Here is a 22,538-nt window from a genome sequence, read left to right on the forward strand (position 1 = left end):
TATCCATCTGAGGAACAGAACAGAACAACCATTTCTCACTTTTTTTTTGCTATTCTTTTTATACTTACCTCAAAGGGTTTTATATCTAGTCGTCCTGTCTTAGTCAATGAGGTCCGTCTTTCTCTCTTCAACTCTCTTACAGTAAATGTGCCTGAAGGGTAACTTCTTCCACTTACTGATGCTCTTCTCAGTTCTGCTATGCTATGTCCAGTATTCTTTAAACATTCCGTCTGAAGTTTCTCAAGGGGTTGAGTTTTTATAGACATTACTGCTAAGTGTTCTGAGATAATGTTTGGATCTATTTTGAGGGGTTTATTCCCAACATGTGGAACTATTTTAATTGTAGAGTCCTCTATAATTGAATATTTAGTTAATTCTTTATCTAAGTCAGGAATCATGTTAACAGCATGCTCTTGTGCCTTTTGAACAATTCTGTTAATGTCTAGATCTCCAAAGAAACCAGCATTTGAATTCTTTGGACTAACTGAATCAAAGGGAAAATTTGAAACTTCATTAATAATTAAATTAGCCACTTTTTTAGGGAAAACTCTGTTTGTACTTTTTATATCATGATAAAGATCCTTTTGCGTTCCAGATTGTTGTAGTACATTACTATAAATAGAATCAATAACCTGAGAAACCATTTCTATACTTTCTGGATTTAGAAAGTGTTCTTCAGAATCAGCAGCAACAAGATTAATATTACTTTTTGAAATTTCAGCCGTCACAGATTTTGTCAGTTGAGATGCAATTTTATTTAATTCAGGTTTTGACAAGTTTTTTGTATGTTGGCTTGAGCCACTTGGCAACCTTATTATTTTAGCCAAGAACAAGGCCAGTGCTTCCTCTAAAAACATGGCATCTAACATAGAACCTTTTTTGGATGAAGACTTTTCCTGGGACTTAAATTCATCAACCATTTTGACTACTTTTTCCATAATTTTAACAGCTTCCAGAGCTAATTCTGGACCTGATAATTCTTCCTGTACTTGAGGTTGAAATTTAGATTTGGAAATTTCTTTCACCATTAAAAACCCTATTATATCAGAGAGGACACTACTCTTACCCATTAAATCTTTAAATATAGAAGTGAGTGAGCCAGAGTGTTTTAAAATACTGGTATAAACAGAATTAACTACTTTTTCAATAGCTTCATTGTCAGCTAAAGGTGCAGTAGGTGTTTCCTTTGCCAGTGATACAACTTTAATCTTATTTTTGGAGATAATTTCTTGTATTGAATTTAATATTTTTGATGTTACTTTTTGCATTTCAGTTTCTAGGGATTTGGGTCTTTCCTTATCGACCTTTGGAAACACAGATAAAAGCTTCGATAAAAATTTTACAGCAATTTCTTCTATTATGTTATAAGGCAGTATACGCGCCTGCGATGGATGAGGCTGGGGAATGTCAGCCGTTTGGATTACATCTTTAAGAATATTTTCAACAACACTGTCAACTTCTGCACACTGATACGGTGTTAGCTCTCCAGAAAAGTAGTTCTGCAACTGATTGCCAGTCACTTCTCGTCGAATTAAGTCAACTATGGTTTCTGAAAGAATTCTACATCCACTGGCTGCACAATTTTGTATACTCTCTTGTGACCCAAATTGTGACAAGAGATTATCATAGAATTCATGAACCACTAATTGAATAATTTCATCATCATTGGGATGTAACGATTCCACATACTGTATAATCATATCTTCATCTTTGGAGAGCTCTGTTGTAACTGTACTTAATAACTTCATTTGAAGGAAATCCAGTTCTGTAAACCAGCTGCCCTCAAATGTTTCTGCTTTGGTGTTTGATACTGTTGAGAAAATTTTAGATAAAAGAGTAGAAATCACATTCTCTAAAAATTCATGAGGCAGCATGATGGTATATGGTGATGATGTCTGACATTCTTTGCTGGCTGTTTGAGCCACCTTTTGGACCTTTTTAACAACATCCTTAGTTTCCAGAGGCAAACATGACAAAGCTGGAAACTCATCACACAATATCAAATTAAGCTTATGTTGAAAAATTTCATTTATCATTGCACTTGTTAGTCTTCTTGCTAAATTTCCCCCATTACTCTTTATATTCTTACAGATGGAGTCTTGAGATTTATATTCCTTCAAAATATTGCACACAGAGGCATGGACAACTTTGTTGACCAAGGTTTTATCAATTGATGACATTTTATCTAAAAAAAGTATCTTATTTGAAGAGGGTTTTTCAGTCATTGTGTGACTCTTATCCACAGTTATTCTCTTAACGGTGCCTGGTGCTTCATTTATATTTGATTGTTTATGCCTGGGATATTCCTTAGGAACTGATGACACTTCATCTGCAGATGGAAAAAACTGATATTCTTTATCTGGCCTAAATACCTTAATTTGAGCATCAGAAAACTCCTTTAACAGGGAATCAATAAGTCTCATAGCTGTGTCATAGAGTTCAGCTTGATTTTCATCATCACATGCATTTTGACATCTATCATATGTTTGTGTTTCTGGTGAGGAAGAAAAGACCAATTTGTTAACCATTTCAGTAATAACATCTTCTAAAAATTTAGCAGGGAAAACTCCAGGTTCACATTTTGGTGGGTACTGAGGACTGTCTGGTTTACTAGGTTCCTTTTTAATATCCTTAACTTTCACTCTGTCATTTTCTCTTTTCCCCCCTCTCTCCTTCTCCCTCTCTTTTTCTATTTTGCTTGCATTCTCTTTTTCTTCTTTCTCTTTGGCAGGGACATTTTTGTTGGCTGACAGGAATAAATCCTTTGTTAAAACAGACTGAGCAAAATCCTCGCCAACCTCTTGAGTTCCAGGCAATGCTTGAATTATAGGTGATGCTGAATGACTTGGAAGACTTTGTTGTTTTAAATAATCTGCTGATTCTTGAGAATGGTACATTCCGAAGATATTGTCATAAATATTTTCAGTGACATTTTGGACTAATTCATAATCTGAGTACTGTCCTTCCTTTGTGTCTGTTTGAGCTGAAGAGTCTTTCTTTTCCTCATCCTTTGGCTTCTGGGTAACTGCTTCTGAAGGTCTCTCTATTGTGTTCTCTGTATTTCTCACTTTGGCTATCAAAGATGACTGAAGGGGGTTGTCTTCTGTTTTTAATGAACTTTCTGTTTTGTCAACCTTCTTCTCATTGTCTGTTTTAAAATCTAGTTGAAAGATTTCCCTTTCACCATCAGTAGCTACTAGAAATTGTGTGTGTACCACCTTACCTTGCCCCTCCTTATCTGAAGCTGATATTCTTTTCTTGTCAGTTTCATTATTTTCAAGTGTTCCCTTCAAATATGGCTTCCCTTTATCTTTAGTTTTCACACTACTAGTTGGACAAGTAACTTTTGATACATTGTATTTTTGAATTGGAATTCCCATTTTGTTTTTATTCTCTTTATTTGCCACACCTGCAGCTGGCCCTAACAGGTTAACTATGTTGCTTTTCATAATACTAGTTACAGAGGTAAGGACTGGATCTTGGATATCACCTGCTTTCATTGAGGTCTCCTTAGTTTCGAAACTTTTCTTTTTGCTCATCGCACCTTTATCTACTTTCAAAGTATCCAACACATTTTCCTGGTCTGAAGCTAGAGACCCGTGTTTACATGACTGTTCTGGTAAAGTAAGTTGATTCTCTTTTAGGCATCTGTTTATCTGTGTAGAAGTTTGCTGTGGAAGTTGTTTAACCCTTTGAGTGATGTTATCTGGATTTAGAAATGAAAAGAAAGTAGAAGACCAGTCTCCTGAAAAAAGTGTTTGAATTTTGAAAGCAGAGATTGCCTTCTGGGCTAAAGTAGCAATCATTTCTATAACAATGTTATTTTTACCATTCTTCTGAATATCATTAGATCCATACGTTCCTATGAACTGATCATACACAAAATCGGATATCTTATCAACTGTCTCTTTATCAATTGGTGGAAAAGAAAACATTTCTTCAGCATTTGGCAGAACTTTAATTTCACTTTTCCTAAATTCTCCTATTAGAGAGTTTGCAAATTTTATAGCCAAGCTCACAACATCTGGCTCTGGTTTTTCTTTTTTCTTACTCTCTTCAGTAATACTTGGAAGAGAATAAAATTTGCGAACAAGGTCAACAATTACATCTTCCAAAAATGTAGCTGAATATAGAGAAGGCTGTGTCTTTTTCTCACCAGGTATAGAATGTACAGAGACATGGTCGCAATTAGATAAGCTATTGGAAGATGATTCATGTAAAAATGGCTGCAGATGATGATCCATGATTTCCTTCATAATGAAACCAGCTATTTTACTGAGGAATGAGCCTCCATTTTTGTCTGCATCTTTCTGGACTTCAGCTTGAAATTCAGATTTTTTCAAAATATTATTACATATAGAGTTAATCAAATCTTCAATCACTTCTAATTGCACACTTCCTGCATTCTCCTCTGCCGTAGCAAGACGGATCTCATGTTCAGAAATTTCTCTGATGATTTCATCAGTTAGTTTTGATGCTGCATCCATGAACTCATAATCTGAAACCTCTTCCTCTTTTAGTTCACTTTCAGTGTCAGTCAAAGGGAAGATATGCACTAGAAGCTTGTAAATCATATCTTCTAAAAGAGAACGTGGCAACACAGTAATACATGATGGTAAGGCATGGCTATCTCTCATGATGACATTGAGTACATTTCTGATGATTTTATCAGCTTGAGGAGAAGAATAGGAAGAAGATATTGATTCTCCTGAAACTAATGACTTTACCTGGTAGTCATAAATTTCTTCCAAAAGGAAATTATATATTTTTCTTCCAAAACAAGCAGTGTCACTTTGCATAGCCCTATATATTTGAATCAGAGATTTATATTCATCTAATATTTTTTTATAAGTAAGGTTCACTGTTCTTTGAACCACTTCTTTATATTCTTCTGAAAAACACATATCAGCATCAAAGCTATCTGCAAGAAAAATCTCTGCTGTGGTGAACTCCAGAACAATTGATTTTACTAATGTTGTAACAATGCCAGTAACTTTGGCTTTTACTGTATCTGGGTTTTCAGCAGCCAAGACATTGTGTGAGAATGCATAAAGGAGTTTACATAAAAGTTCAGAAATTACTTCTTCCAAAAAGACAGCTGAGTTCATGATGAAGGACGACTCTTTTTCTTTAGGATCTAATACTTTCTGTTTATAAGTCTGATCAACTACAGCTGAAAGGAGAGTTTTATCTCCAGATAAAAATGACTGAAGATGATGGTTAAAGATTTCTTTTATTATAAAACTTGCTATTTTTGAAACAGGCATATTACGCATATCTTTTTTATCTTTTGTAAGAGATTGGTATATACTTGAATAGGAAAGAGCAGAATAAATGGAATCAACCATGGATTGGATATCTTTTTCTGAAATCTTACTATGTTTTTCATTCCCATGTTTAATAATACATACTGCATGTTTTGAAATTATTGACATGATTTCATTTATCAGTTTTATGACTGGATTACTTAAGTCTGATTGAGAAGTATCTGGGTGTTCTGTACTGGAGGCAAATGGACTCATCTGAGATATAAGCTGAGACACAATTTTTTCCAAATGAGTATGTGATAACATAGTAGTATATATTGTTGAAGCCTGTCTTTGGGACCTTGATTTAGTAATGTCATGGTGAACTTTCCTTATCAAAATATCAGTACCAAGTTTGGCTTGTGACCCAAATGGAAGCTTTTCTCTAAGATTCGGATGAATTTGGAAATCAGAGGTTTCTGACAGGATGATTTTAGTTATCTTTGCAGCCAGTGTCTTTGTGTCACTTAGAAAATTTTTATCAGGCATTATTTCCATTTCATATTCTTGTACAACTTTGCTGTACACCGTGTCAATAATGTTTTTGACTATATCTCTCTCTACTGGAGGCAAACATAAATTTTTCTCTGCATTCTCTACAATGCTAACTTTAGCTTTTGAGAATTCCTCTGTTATGAAATGTATGAGTTTTTCAACTTTATCAAATAGTTCATCTTCTGAATCGCTTATTGATTTTGTTTGTACAATGCCTAACCCCCTGTGGAATATTTTGCTTAAAACCCCAGAAATCACATCTTCCAAAAAAGCTGAGGTATACACACTGGCATAAAACCACTGCCTTCTCTCATCACCCAAATACATGTATGATGAAGAAGGTAATGACTTTCCCTCCACAAATGGCTGAAGATGTTGTTGACAGACATGTTTAATGATAAAACCTGCTATCTTGTCAATAAGAACATCATTACTACTTATGATACTTGGCTCAACTGATTCTTGAGACTCAGAGTTTAAAATATTTTTGAATACTGAGTCCACAAGATGGTGGATATCATCTTCTGAATAAAGAAACTTGGTTTCTTCTTCATCTTTTGAGAATCGAATTTCATGTTGGGAAATTTTCCTTCGAATATCACTGATTATATCTGAAGCAATTTCATTGAAATTAGCTTTTGATCTATCTTTTGGGATTTCTCTGTTTGCAACAATGCTATGTGCAGAGGGAAAAATTCTAGATAATAGTACTCTGATTATGTCTTCTAAAAATGTGTATGGCAACAAGGTGTTATATGGAGATAAACTCTGACTTGGCTTGGTAGATCCACTGATGTTACTAAGAATGTCTTGAACAACATTGTCAGTTGTTGAAAGAGAATATGAAGATGACAAATTCCCAGAAAACAGTGGATGAAGAAGGTAATCTGAAATAGCTGCTACAACTAAGTTGGTAATTTTTTTCACAAAAATACTGCTGTCTTCAGACTCTTTTACAAACTCAGGATCTAATCCATACTGTTTTAAAACATTTCTATAAACTGAGGTGACCAGTTCATCCACAATATCTGTATCCACAGAGGGGTAAGACTGTTCTTTGTCATTATATAGAAGGTGAACTTTAGCTTTGTCAAAATGATTATTTACTGAGTTTACAATTTTTTGGGTCATGTTTTCCAGCTCAATTTCAGTGTTATGCTGTGGACTGAAAATTTTTGACATAAGTCTGGCAACAATTTCCCTTACAAATGTCTCAGGGTAAATACCTGGAGCTAATGGTGTCTGGGGTCTATGTGACTCTATGACTTCATTGAGAACTTGTTTAACCATATTTGATATTGCATCTGAAGGAGTCTTTGGACGAGGTAAACCTTCTCCACACAAAAATGGCTGAAGGTGATTTTCAATAATCTCTTGGATAATAAAACTGGCTATTCGGTCAACCAAAACTGGGCTTCGGCTGAGTATACTTTTCTGTATTGAAATAAAAGAGTCATATGTTTGCATAATATTTCTATAAACAGAATCCACCATCTTCTGGAGGCTTTTTCCTTTACACAGATATTGATTATCATATATAGTGAACCAAATTTTATGTTTTGAAATGGCTGATATAACCTTATTTATTATACAGGTAGACATCTCATTAAAATCTGAACTCATGAAATAATTTTTTTCCAAAGAGGAATCTTTACTGGGTGGAGGAATGAGTTGAAATAAAAGTCTTCTGATGATATCTTCTAAAAATGATTGTGATAACATGGTGCTATAGTCTGTTAAAGACCTAGGTTTGGAAGTAAATTCTCTCAGGTTATTTTGAAGTTTCTGCAATATAATTTCAGCATTGAGAGGGTAATATGAATTGTGTAACAGCTTTTCCCTGAAGCAAGTTGGGAGATGGTAGTCCAAAATCTCTAACAATATGCTATTAGTTATTTGTTCTGCTATTGAAGTACTGTCACATGCCAGATTACCACCACAGGTCACTTTTGATTTATATTGCTGTAAAACACCATAATAAACTGAGTCAACAATCCTACTAACAGTTTCTTTATGGATTGGTGGAAAACAGAGCCTTTCTTCAGAATTCCGTAAAACAGTGACCCTTGCCTTATTAAACTCATTCACCACACTGTTGACAAATAATGTATTCATCTCATTGAGCTGGGCATCCGTGATGTTTTCATTTTTGCCCAACAGTGAAATAGAGAGATTAAAAAACAGTTCTGAAATTATGTCCTCTAAAAATGTGGCTGAATAAACACCTGTAGTCATATCTCCTGGATATTGCTTATTATGGATGGCAACTGTATTCATATCCTTTGTTCCCTGTCTTTTAAGAGGTGGCACATTAGCAAAATTTACTGAATACTTCTTGCCAAATGGTGCTTGTATTTTGGAACTAACTACACTGGGATTATTCAGGGGTCCTGTCAAAGCATGGACATAATAACTCATGGGTCCTAAAGAGCCTCTACCTTTTTCCAATTCTGTTAATTCTGGCCTTTTTGCTTTTATAAAACTAGATTGTATTTCCCTTGTTCCATACTTCAAATGCTTGTTTGCAAAAGGTGGACTTTGGGGGAGTTGTATACCATGACATAGTTTATCCATCAATGATTTAACCAAGCTGTGGGAGATAACAGTAAGCATAGAGTCTGATGACAGTAAATCCTGATCCATTTCTGCCAGGTTTTCCAAAATGTCTGACATATAATCCCCTTGAAATTGTCCACAGTCCATTGCTCCATTACAGTAGTCAAATTCTTCATCTACACTTTGAAGTATTTTTAAAAGTTGACATTCTTCTGCTGATACCTCTTCAGAGAGAGGGCAATTATCAAGAAAGACAGAGTTTGTGCATTTTTCTAAAAGTGTTCTGATTAGTTTCTCACATACAACATTGAGAAGGAAAACTGATTTAGGGGAGAGCCCTAAGTTATTTCCAAGTATGTTATTACATTGCCCTTCATATGATGATGAGAAAAATGTTCTTGCTTTTATTTCAGAATCCATAGCCTCATCTGGCTGTTCATCTGGTAAAAACAAATCTAAAACAATATTGAAAACTCTGTTGACTATTTCTTTGGATTCATGAGTTTTTAGGCTGCCAGTCAGACTATCTAACTTGTGTGCCAAATAATTTAATTTATTTTTTTGAATGATATGATCAGTTTGGTGAGTAGCTAATCCCCAGTCTCTGGAACATTTCTGTCTTTGCATGGTATTTCTTCTGTTGCAAATGGGCACACTATTACTTCTAAGCATGGGAAATGGTTTGTTTCTTCCACTGTTTTCAAGTTGATGGTTTAACCCTATTTCTTTGGACAGTACATGAATCACACCTATTAAGAGGTCCTGAAAGAGATCATCAAAGTCAGCAGCACCTACTCCTGGGCAGTAAATGTACTTTCTTGTTAATGAAAACATTTGCTGTGCAGTGTCGGTCTTTATGATGTTACTATTTAACAGGATTTCAGTGATGATTTCAGAGATACTTAGAGCAAGTTCTCCAACAGAAATTGACCTACTCTCAAACACTTGAGAATCAATTGAAATAATAGTGTCAAATGCGGCATTTTGTCTTTCCGATGTTTTCTCTTTTTCTCTACTATCTGTGGTGCTGCCAGAAATGCTTGACATTAAATGGCAAATGACAGACTCAGTGAGATGTTCACAAAATTGATAAAGTGAAGAATCACTATATATGCTTCTTAGAGGCAATTTTGATTCACATTTTTTCCTTGACAGTGTGGAAACAATAGACACCTTCTCACTGGAAACTTAAAAAAGAAAACATTACCATTTTAGTATGCATTAAGGGACATATGGAAAATTCAGTATTTTGATAATTACTTATGTATGAATTTCATCTTTGGAACACCTCACTAAAAAAAAAAAAAAATCTAGTCAAGAAAAATACTGGGTTTTCTTCAGATACTTATTTCTCACCTGTGGAATCTTAATTTTAGCCATAAAGTTGATATTCAAATATCTAAGTCTACTGCTGGTATCTGTTTGCTTAGATGGTTAAGGTGCTCTAAAGAGCTGGAATTCCTGGGGCAGAGAAATGATTTCCAAGTGTAGTGTAGTGTTATATCTTAACGAGTACACAGTGATCTCTGTGGAATCAGGCAAGACCAGCGGAGAGTGGAGGCTTTAAGCTGAACTTTGACAGTTAGACGGGTTTTAGATGTCTTGAGGTGAAGGAAGTAAGGAAACGGAGCTCCACATGGAAGGAGCATGAGTGACATCACTGAAAACCCTGGACGTGTCTGGGAATAGAGAAGAGACATGATAGAAAGAAGGGGCTAGTGGTAAAGAATCTGATCTGCCAAGGCAGTAGACACAGGTTTGATCCCTGGGTCGGGAAGATCCCCTGGAGAAGGAAATGGCAACGCACTCCAGTATTCTTGCCTGGAAAATTCCATGGACGGAGGAGGCACAGTCCATGGGACTCTCTCTGACAGAGAGTCAGAGTCGACCTTATCACTAAACCACCACAGAGACAAATGCCAATGGGATGGGATTACGGATCCTATCTTCTCCTGTTTTCTTTGTTTTTCTTCATTCTCTAAGTTCAATTAGGCGGTTTTGAAGCAATTCTACTTATAAGTTTGGAATTGCAGACACACCCAACTGTCCACCTTGAAATAATACCAGTTTCAATTACAGGAAATGGCCTCATTGTATAAGTAGTTAGGACTGATAATATGTGTTCTACTATTTCAATGATGGTTAAGTGATGTATCTATACTGGTAAAGTAGCAATGAATTACTGGCGACTGGAATTAATGATCCAGCTCAAGGCTATAATAGTATTAGATGGAATTTTATGAAACTGCCAATAATTATCAAGTTTGACATAAAGTGGCTATCATATAGTTCAACCAAACATATAGATGTATGCATGCTCAGTCGCTAAGCTGTGTCTGACTCTTTTGCAACCCTGTGAACTGCAGCCTGCCAGGCTCCTCTGTCCATGGAATTTTTCCAGGCAAGAATACAAGAGAGGGATACCATTTCCTCCTCCGGGAGAACTTCCTGACCCAGGGATCGAACCCATGTATCCTACGTCTCCTGCATTGGCAGGCAGATTCTTTACCACTGAGCCATCTGAGAAGCTAAATATATATAGATAAGTATATCTTCACCCCCTTTTAAAAAAATGACTTCAATGATATGTATAGAGTATTATACCTAAAAGGAATATAATAATACTGGAATACAAACAAAACAAGAGGCTTCATACCACTGTTCTTATAAACTGTGACTAATCATAGCAATGGCTTCAACTGTACACCTTAAAGTTGAAACACAACTTTCAACCAGTTACCTCTATGTTGGTATAATTATAAAGAAGTCACGCATGAGAACTTTAAAAATGTTTAGAACTCAGACCTCATGTTCAAACCAAAATCTCCTGCTTTTCAATAGTCACATTTTCTCTCATCTGCAGATATGGAAAAATTAGCAATACACCTTTTCAGATTCAAACCATATGAATGTTTAACTTTTTTTTTTTTTAGTATCCTGTTATATTAAGAAGTGATTAAACACCCTCCCTCTAAGGCTGTTTTCAGAAAAACAGTAAATGAAGCTTCTTGAACTGGAGCTCTTTTACATATATTTGATTATTTTCTTTCTAAACTAAGCCCACTCTTACTTACCTCTAGTTTCAAAGTTCTTGAAATATGTGACCACAGATGTGGTGACATGTCTTGATACCAAATGAATTTCATTTGGACCCAGTTCATGGTCAGCAAAAGCAATGACTTCAACTTCCTTCAGAGGCTTTATTTTCAGGTAACTCTTATTTTCCCATTTTTGCAATAACGAAAAATCTTCCCTTCTGACCTCAGCTTTTTTGTTTTCTTCTTCAAGTATATAGCTGATTCTTTTATCCCACATTCTAAGCAAACTTTTCTCATTCTTTTGTCCTCCAGATGTTATAGACAAAGGGTTTTGCTTTGATATGAAAAATGGTTTCATTGTTTCCGTGCTTTCACTAATGTGTGGTTGATTTGGAAATCCATAGCTTGACAGCACAGTACTGACAATATTTTCTGCAGCTAAACAAATCTTGAGTGGAGAAACACTTGTCTGAATTTGGCTAGGCTCAACAACTGGTTTGGAGATCTCGTAATGAAACACTCTTGGATTTTCACCTTTTCTCATTTCTATAAATGACATTACTTGCTTTAATGCTGTTTCTGTGGATTCATTTGCTTTCTTTAGCAGTTTTTCTAAGACACTCCCTTCAGGGAGGGAGCCATTTCCTTTCATAGCTTGATCAAAATAGCCCAAGTCAGATTCCTTTGGGATAGTGTCTTGCACTTTGTTTCTAGAAGATGAAGGTCTATTTTCTGAATCAGGCCTTCTCATTGGCTCTGAGTTTCTAACTGTGTCTTCGACAGAGGCTCTGGAATATAAGGGTAAATTTGATGAAGACTTATACCTTTTTTTCATATTTTCCTCTGAATAAAAACCCAAACCTGGAGCACTGCTTTGTGGAAGATTATTCCCAAATCTTACTTCCTTTAACTTTGACATGGGCATTTTCGTATTAGTTGCTAATTCAACCTGGTTAACAATGTAAGTATTTTCTACTCCTTGAAACAAATTTTCCTTGGGAAGGTTTTTGATTATAGACTCACTGAAATGAGCACACTGGTCCATCAGTGTCCCAATGATCTCACTTGCTGCAGTGTTCTCTTTCACTATGCTGACAGAAGATGGTTCCACTTGGCTTATTTCTTTGTCTAGCTTGTTCTTAATTACACCAAGCATGTTGCAGACAATATTAATAGCATATGTAAGTAACGCTGAATGGAATGAATGAACCTGTAGAAGGGTATTCTGTACATTTTCCTTGGAAACAATAGTACTTGACTTGGATTCATCAGAAAATTTTTTCAGTGGTTGTAACTTTGGCAACATCTTTTTGCTTAATAGTCTTTGTTGGACAGGAAAAAGATTTTCTACAGGCATTTTCACTATTTCAGAAAACTCATATTTAGAGGTATGTTTAAACTGTAAGTCCACAAATGACTCTAACATGTTTAAAACCCGTTCTACAATTTCTTGAACAATTTGGTTGCTAGAGCCCAAAGGACTTTGGTCTTTGGTTTTAGTGTTATATACTGGTACATTGCTGAGGGTGTCCTTGGTTGGAAAACCATATTTACTTTTAGTAGTAATGTGTTCTTTCCTATTTGCTGGAGTTTCTTTACCATATAGGGTGGGCATCTGGGACAAAAAGCACAGCTGTAATTTTTCAAACAGCATTTCAACAATTTCCCTCCCAAACATGTTAATTTGTGCTTTGGTGTCTTCAGCTCTAGTAGAAGCTCCCTTAAAACAACTATGAAATCGGTTTTCACAGTCCTCAAGATGTGGCAGATTTAAAAGCGAAAGAGAATATTCTAATTCTTTTGCTTTTATTGAAATTTCAGTCAAACCATTTTCAGCTATCATCAAGAGCTTACACTTTTCGTTTTCCATGTCATTTGACTCAGCTTGCCACTTGTCAAACATTTTTTTAAATATACCTTCTTTAGGAAAAATCTGTTCTAACTGTGAAGAAACATTTTCCAAGTAAAAACAGGCTTGTGGTTTGGCAAGAGACTTTGCACCTATATTTCCCTGTGAAAGTTTGGGATCATCCAGATGTGAGAATTTGATAGGATTAGCTGAGTTGTGGTTATTGATCACATATAATCCTTGCAAAACTGTATCAACTATTTTATTTGCTGCCATGATTTGATCAGATGGTAAAGCTCTATTGTTTACCATTGCTCTAGTTCGTGTCACCTTTTCCAATTCTTTAACAGTTGTTTTCAGGATATTACTTATTATATCCTTGGCATACATTTTTAGTTCCGAAGCAGGCAGTTTCATTTCCAGTAAGTTTTTGGCATCTCCTGTTGATAGGATGTGTGGCAGCCTGATATCCATCTTAGCCCAAACGTTTTTTGGCGTCTTCTCTCCAGGACTTAATTTGGTCCTGCTCTTGGCCTTAGCAAGACTAAGTCCTATGTGTGGTTTTGTTCTAAATTTAGGCAAAGGAGTAACTTTTGATCTTGCTTTTAAACTTGTTTTAACACTTGGCTTAGGGCTCACTTTAGAACTGTGTAGTCTTAAAGGTTGCGACTCATCAGAACAACTTTCAAGGGACACAGTCCCTTCTAGATAAAATGAGGCAAAATTTGTGATCTTATTGAGAACCACTTGAACTAGATCTTTCCCCACTTGTGATGGTGAATATCGTAAAAAAGTATTTTCCAATAGAGAGATATTTCGACTGTCTGCATAAGGATAAACTTGTGGTAGCACAAATCTAGTGACACTACTTCCTATTCCTGCTTTAGTTTCTTTGATGCCTGGTGATTTCTTTGGTAAAATATTTTTGTCAGCTGGTTCTCCTTCATTATTTTCATATAATGATGTCACAATTACCGAGTACATTTTCCCCAAAACATTTTCAATTATGTCACTTGCCACATTGTTGATATGTGATTGACAGAAGTTTTTTGGTGTTATGTCTGATGTTTTAGAGTTAGGTATAAAGTGGGGTATTTCATTAAAGGAAGGTAAATGGCCTATGATTTCTATTATTTTTTGATACACTTTACTTATAATTTCTTCCACTGCAATGAATAATGCAGTTCTTTCTTTTTGTTTTGATTTTTCATTTCTCATAAATATTTCTTCTAAAACAATTCTTTGGCTTTCCCTTTCCAATGCCATTTGGGTTTGTTCTAATGGATACTTTGAAGACAGAGACAGTTTGGTGTTTTTTTCCTGAGCTCTTTGTCCCAGTGATATTTCATTTGATATGGTTAATTGTGAAAATAAATTAGGATTGTCTTTTGAGTAAAAACTGATTTCCTTTGCGGATCTTTTATTATATAAACTCCTTAAGATACCATTGACAATTTCACTTACAATGGTAATTTCTTGGAATGAAACATTGTTTGGATATGGATGCATCTTTTGGATTTCAAGGTCTAAGTCATTTTTAATAAAATTCAAAATGGCACTGGCAATGATGTCAGAATATTCCTTAAGACTAGCTTGTGATAGATGAATTGTAGATCCAAGTTTTTCTCTGTAACTGGCAAAAGTGGAATCCGTGAGCTCTTGGCTGAGAATATTTTCATTTGATATTTTCAGAATATTCACATTTGATTCCACCTGGCTTGGTTCATGAAAGATGATGCCATCTTGCTTACAGTTTTCCAGTTCTGGTCTCACAAATGACTTTTTTTTAGGCTGGAAAGCAAGCATAATTAACGAATCTATTCTTTCTGTGGCAAATGATTCTAACCAATTAAAAATACTTTGAGTGATGAAGTTAGCACTTTCCTCACATGAATCAGGAACACATTTCTTGGGGTCTTCTTTCTCTACTATAGTTATCTGGCTATCATTAGCATAAGCTGGTTTAAGAATTTTTGAAGATGGAAAATGCTCTGTTTTCCTTTCACTTTCTGACTCCATAAGAAGAGACTGCCGACACTGTGCTTTTGGAAACGTATTACAAAAGGTCAGAGGCAATCTAGTAGAAGTAGGATCCTTTGCATTTATGCTAAGCATGACAGCAGAACTGAGATTATGAAGTACAATATCTACTATATCATTGGATATCAAAATAACATCAGATTTAGGAACTGAAAACTTTGGAAGAATTTTATTTACATCCTCAATGTCAGAATTTGCTCTGGGATGTTTGCCAGCTATGCTACATTTCAAAGTGGGTGTGGCAAATGAGAGATTATTCTGGTTGAGTGTTTTTTCATAAATATCACATAAGACATTTTCAATGGTATCTTGTATTTGAAACTGAAGTACTTTTCGATACTCAGTCTTATTAAACAGCTTTTCAATAATACCTTCTTGCTGATCTGAACTGATGTCTTTGTCAGAACTGTTCTTGTCACATTTTCCTTTGGATGATACAATATCTAATACTGTGTTAACAATTTGACTTGTAATACTTTCAGAAACCACAATATTATTCATTAAGAAAGGAGTTTCCTTCTCTTTATCTAATTCATTTTTGATTCCTTTTAAAATTTTTCTGGCCACTTCTGTTGCATATGTATTTAATTTGTTCAAAGAGACCTGACAAAATGAGTTAGTGTTTTGTGACATAACATTATCCACTGAGCAAGAGGAAAACTGACTCTCAGAATACAGATCTTTGGCTGACAAAGCTTTGCTTAATGTACTCTTATCCTGTTGAACAGGTAAAGCCATTGGAACTGTGAAGTTGATTTGGGGACAAAAAAGAGACTGTACTTTGGAAGTAGCAAAAGTTTCTAAACTTGTTAATATTGCCTGCATGATATCTTCAACTATGTTTCCTTTAGCCTGTCTGTCAATATTGAATCTGGACTGAAGAGTATATGGATTCTTGTTCAGTGCAGTGATGGAGGGTTTTCCTCTTCCATAGGTGTGTTCATGGAAAGAAACATTTGCTGAGAAGGTGATGGTTTTATAGCTATTTTCACTTGCAATTGTCTCTGTCTTAGCAGCTGTATAAAGTTTATCAAATACAGTTGTAACAACATCATCTGCCACTATGGTTACATCTGCTTCAGACACCATCATTTTATCTATAAATGGAACAGATGTTTGAGCAACTGGCTCACCAACATTGTGAGGGATGTCGCTTAAACGGGAGTGGGAGAGAGAAAGCATATTTAATTGACTGACCAAAGCATTTTGAAAGATCTCATTCAAAATATTTCTTATAATGGGAACAATTGGAGATTTCTGTGGTTCTTTGAGCTTCACTTCAAGTTTGTTTAAGGTTCTTTCTAGAACCCACTGTTGAAGAGAATCTGATTGAGTTTCTTCTGTTAGTGGTATTCTCTCACCAATGAATTCTTTCTCTGTGTTTGTAGCATCTTCTAGAAATGAATCTGATTCAGCTCCACCAGGAAGAAAATTTCCATAGATTGGCCTGTATCCATTAGTTTCACTGTCTCTCTCTTCAGGTTCAGTTTCATCAAGCATATCTGAGGATACTGCATCTAAGATTAAACTGACTATATTCTCTAGCATTTGTTTCTCAGGTGGTGGTGTTTTCACACTTGTCCTCAAATCTAACGGGTTCATATTTAATTCTGTTTGAATAGCTTTCAAAATAGCACTTGATACTTTCTTTGCATTTGTGTATAAAGCTGACTGCAATAGTTCTTCATGTGTGTCTGTGAAAACTCTGAGGCTTTCACATTCCATGTTCATCTTACTGGTTTTTTTATTTTCATCGTTAGTAGAATCCAGAGTTTCTAAATTTCCATTGGCAAACCCTTCCAGTTTAGCAAAAACCATATTAAGAATATCTGAAGCTACCGCTTTTAGCTTATTTGAATGCATTTCTTTTGCGCTCCCTGTTTTGGAAGACTTGGGAGCAATAGGTTTTTCCATGCTTTTAGTCATCTCTTTATTACCCTCTTGAACCATCCTGGAAACTATGCTGGAGATTATTTCAGTGCATTTGGCCATTTCCTCAATAATTGAAGTAAATGATAGGTTGTCAATATCGAGAGGCTCTGAGATAGCTTTACATCCACAACTGACAGAACTAGTATCTGTGTCGACACTACATAATTTTGCAATGATATATTCCAAAATTGTTGTGGAAATGAGCTGAATATTAGACTGCAATTCAGTGGTTCTTTGCTGATTCTTATTGGTCTTCTCTCCGCTTAGCTTAGAACAAGATGGCTGACAGTGAGGGTGAGCCCCTATGAGCTTGCATAACATTTCATAGAGTGTTTCCCCAATATTATCTAACACTTGTAATCTGGAATTCTCTTTGAGATCTTTTCCATTAACGACACTATGGAGAGCACATGGAGTAGCTAAAACTTTGTAAAAAGATTTTTTATCCTGTCTGCTTGGCAAAATGTTCCCTTTATCAACATTATCAGATCCATGTGAAGCTGCTGGCTTTGAGTTATCTGAAGAGAGTGAAATACTGCTTTGATCTGAATGTCCACTTGATAATATTTCACAAATACAAGTTAATAATGGTGATTCCATGATGTCACCATTGAGATCTGAGACATGAGATTTTAATTTCTTAGTGTCAGTAAAACATCCTTTACCTGTGAGGGATTTGGTATGGTTTCTTTCCCTAAGATTTAGGTTTTTCTCACTGAGTTCTAGTTCATTCTGGATAGCACGCAAAACAATGTTTACCACTTTAGCTGTGTAAGTACTAAGTTGAGATTGCAATGAAGATTTCTCTGCAAGTGAAGGTTTGAAGCCCATTTTCAATTTTGGACAAATAAATAACTTCAGCTTTTTAAAAACTGCATTAATGATCTTATCAGTAATTTCATCTGCAAGTCTTGGTTCACTCTCTTCAGATTTTAACAGGGAAGGTTTTGCCAGATCTCCATCGAGTGAAGATAAATATTTCATTTTCTTTTCACTATCGAACCATTTTTTTAGTGGCTTTTTATTTGGTGCTGCTTTGACCATGTGGAGAGTGTCAGGACTCTCTAGAGAAGCTGGATGAACTGATGATGAAATGGAATTTTTGGTGGTACTGGGAATGCAGCTTGCCTTGTGAAGTATGTTTAATATAGTGTCTGTTATTTCCTGAGCTACCGTACTAATTTCTGACACAGAAAACAGCTGGTCCATCCATTCTTGATGTGATGGTTCTTGAGATTTTTCTGAAACAAGAACTGAAGCTTTGTCAGTTCCACTTTCTAAGTGACCAGGAGGAACAGAAGATATGTCCTTGAGCATTTCTGTTAAAATATTTTTAACTGTGTTTTCTGAAGCCTTTTGTATTTGATGCTTTTGATCTTGGCTGAAAAGTAGAATGTCTTTATTCAAACAGGGTTTTTCCTTCAAAATTTTTCTATCCTTAAAAAATGGTAACTCAGTCCTTAATCTGCGACTATGAAATGCAACTTTGCTTCTTGGAGAAGCAGGCTTTGTAGGTAGTTTGCTATTTCTTTGGTATTCTAGACAAGCATTTCCTTTTGTAAACCAATGCTCAGAAATTTGTTCTTGTGATTTTGCTTTTTCCTCTTTGAAAGATGAATCAAGCACATTTTCCACAATTCTGTCTATTTCTTCATTATCATCTTCAGAATAAAGGACCATGCCAGGAACATTAACAGGTGGAAATGGTCTTCCAGACCTAGGGCCATTAGATAATCTAGTGCCAGTGAGTCTGTATTTTACTTCAGTGTCAAAAGGACTTCTCAGTCTAGAATGTCTACATTTTTGATTACCTGCTTTTACTGGTTCCTGATGTAGCTGAGTAAAGATATCATCAAGCAACTTAAGGAGTACTACTGTTTCTTCAGATGCAATAAGTCTCTCATTATTAAGTTCAGTTTGTACAAATCCTAGTATAGTGCTGATTGCTTCCTCTATATAGCCAACCAAAGAGGACTGGGAAAGAATATTTGACATTAAATTTTGTATCTTTTCTTTAACAATTAAATTAGCTGCATCAAGTTCAGGATTACATTTCTTTTTGTCGGCTTTTATATGGCGCATACATGTTGGGTCTGCCACATGTTGCTGATAGGAAAGTTTAGTTGCCTCTTCAAGATGAGGAAGCTCATTTTGCTTACGAGCTGTAAGAGTCATCAGCTTTTCTAAAATGGCATGCACCATATCCTCTGCAACATCACACATGGGTTCCGCAGTAGCAGGCACTGAAGCTATTAAAGGTTTTTCATATGATAGAGTGAGAGATTCTCCACTGGGTGTTAGGCTTGGTTGAATGTTGGCTGATAAATCTTGTGAATATATCTGGACACATTTTTTCTCAACTGCAGACTGTAGCTTCTCAAGCATATTTTCCACAATTTCTGAAGCTACTGAGCAGATATCAGCACTGGAAACCAAGTCTCCTCTTATAGGCTCACTTTGGTCAACAAAAACTTCAGCAGTAACAGAAGAAATAGAGGGAATGGCATGTGTTAAATCAGACATTATTTCTTGAAAAATGCTTTCCAAAATCAATTCAGTTTCCCCTTTTAAGTGACACTTAAAGTTAACAAAAACATTCTTTAAACTCTTCATTTCATTCATGGCTTTTGCTTTTTGATCAGAAAACAATGGATTCTCTAAACCATCTGTTTCAGTGGTAGCATCCTTTGATTTTTTTGGGCCTGTTTCAAGTGATGCTAGAAGATGACTATCAGATTTGCAACTTCTGAGGTCAGGGTATGTATATACCATGCTTGTTTCATTATATTTTAATCCATTTGCTACAGATTGTCCTGTAATGTGACATGTTTCTCCCACAACTGCTTTTTCCACATGGGCAGATGGCTTTAATGGTGTGGTTGGTCTCCTTACTGATATGTCAACTGCAAATGCACAGGGCTGTCTCTTAAATGATTTAGTTGTTGCAGAAGTGTAGCTTCCATATGTAAACTCTTCACTGCATGTGCTACAAAAACTTGAACTATCTGAGGAGAGGACAGAGTCTTCAGACACTGGATATGTATTATTTTTCAACCTTTCTTCATACTTTGTGATGGCTGGGTATAATATGCTGGTAACTGTAGCCACAACCCAGGTCATTATATTCTGAATTATGCTATTCAGTTCTTCAGAAGTTACCTGGTTTGAGGCAAGCAGGAATGAAAAGAAAATCATTTAACTATCTACTCTATGATGCAACAGAGGGTAATATTTGATGTTTTATATCAAACAATGCATAGCTTGATACCATCACGGTTATAAAGAGAACATGGTAAATATATATATTTAGAATTTCAAATTAATTTCAAGTTGGTTTATTCTCTACTAAAGTTAAAAAAAATAAGTTTCCATTTGGCTCCCATTCCCTCAGAACATTTTTACTTATTTATTTTTTCCTAACATTTATGACTGGGATAAAAGAATTTTTGGTTAAAAAGAAAGAAAATGAAAAATCACTAAATTGCTTTCTAGGCATATTATATTACATGCATGTATTTTTTAAAGAAGAAACATAGTGTCTACAACATAGCAAAATTATTTTAAAATGATCCAGATTATTTCTAACAAATTATTTCTCAAACAGATATGGTCAAAACACTTGGGTGCCTTCAGAGGCATCTGTCTAGCTAAGAGTAAGGATGGAAAAGAAGCCAGCTCTCCTCTCATTCCCTGATGCAGAGGTGAGCCTGTGATTTGTTTACAGGGAAAGGATTACAGCTAATTGTTAAGAAGCTAATAAGCAAAAAAAAAAAAAAAAAGTTCATGCTTTATGGAGATTGCATGGGTTTGTATCTAACAAGATAGTATCAATGGAAACTGTCATAGAAGGCAAAGAAAAGGTGATACAGTGAAGGAACAAATGAGTTTAGATAGAAAATAAGGGACGCTAGAATTGCATCTCAAAGAGTCAAGAGGGTTGAGCAAGGATAGGTTTAGAGAATTCCTCCTTTTGAGCTTGATATAAAACCTCAGGGACTAGATTTGAATGACCATCCTTGGTGGTCAATGGTGCTATCCTATGCTTAAGTTTGGGCTTTCCAGATAGCTCAGTTGATAAAGAATCCACCTGTAATGCAGGAGACCCTGGTTCGATTCCTGGGTCAAAAAGATCTGCTGGAGATGTGATAGGCTACCCACTCCAGTATTCTTGGGCTTCCCTTGTGGCTCAGCTGGTAAAGAAAACGCCTGCAATGCAGGAGACCTGGGTTCGATCCCTGGGTTAGGAAGATCCCCTGTAGGAGGGAAAAGCTACCCACTCCAGTATTCTGGCCTGGAGAATTCCGTGGACTGTATGGGGTCACAAAGAGTCAGACATGACTGAGTGACTTTCACTTACTTAAAGTTAGACTAAGAGCCTCAGTAACAGAATCCATCTGTTTCTATATACTTCTGCTTATGTACCGAAAACATACTTTGGATTTGTATTAATAAAAATCCTCTTGCCTATAATAAACTAATCAGTTCAGTTCAGTTCAGTCGCTCAGTTATGTCCGACTCCTTACGACCCCATGAATCGCAGCACACCAGGCCTCCCTGTCCATCACCAACTCCAGGAGTCCACCCAAACCCATGTCCATTGAGTCTGTGATGCCATCCAGCCATCTCATCCTCTGTCATCCTCCTCTCCTCCTGCCCTCAATCTTTCCCAGCATCAGGGTCTTTTCCAATGAGTCAACTCTTCACATGAGGTGGCCAAAGTATTGGAGTTTCAGCTTCAGCATCAGTCCTTGCAATGAACACCCAGGACTGATCTCCTTTAGGATGGACTGGTTGGATCTCCTTGCAGTCCAAGGGACTCTCAACTAATAGTCTGTTCAAAATTGTTATGACTCTTAAAACAAAAACTAGTAAACATAAGTAAACTGGCAGCAAAGCCTGGAAAGCTGTCATGTGGGCAGGAGAATTAAAAAAAAAAAAGGATTTCTGTAATGGGGCTGTTAACACCCAAAATACTGCCTTAAGTTAGCACAGAAAGCAGAGACATCACTTTTCTGACAAAGGTCAGTATAGACAAAGCTATGGTTTTTCCAGTAGTAATATGTGGATGTGAGAATTGGATCATAAAAAAGGCTGAGTGCTGAAGAATTGATGCTTTCAAATTGTGGTGCTGGAGAGTCCCTTGGACGGCAAGGAGATCAAACCAGTCAATCCTAAAGGAAGTCATCCCTGAATATTCATGAGAAAGACCTATGCTGAAGCTCCAATACTCTGGCCAACCTGATGTGAAGAGCCGACTCCTTGGAAAAGACCCTGATACTGGGAAAGACTGAGGCAGGAAGAGAAGGGGGCAACAAAGGATGA

At 36.0% G+C, this 22,538-nt stretch overlaps 1 protein-coding gene across 1 annotated transcript in view; it reads right to left on the reverse strand.

Annotated features, from left to right (window-relative positions):
* FSIP2 (fibrous sheath interacting protein 2) overlaps positions 1-22,538 on the reverse strand; it is a 111,575-nt gene that overhangs the window by 23,121 nt on the left and 65,916 nt on the right. The window contains exons 16-17 of the mRNA XM_043894231.1: positions 11,432-20,375; positions 69-9,544 (exon numbers count right to left, since the gene is read on the reverse strand). Coding sequence (XP_043750166.1) covers positions 69-9,544; positions 11,432-20,375 — 18,420 coding nt within the window. The remainder of the gene's footprint in view (positions 1-68; positions 9,545-11,431; positions 20,376-22,538) is intronic.

The sequence above is a fragment of the Cervus elaphus genome, chromosome 33, assembly GCF_910594005.1.
Source record: "Cervus elaphus chromosome 33, mCerEla1.1, whole genome shotgun sequence".
NCBI classification, from domain to species: domain Eukaryota; kingdom Metazoa; phylum Chordata; class Mammalia; order Artiodactyla; family Cervidae; genus Cervus; species Cervus elaphus.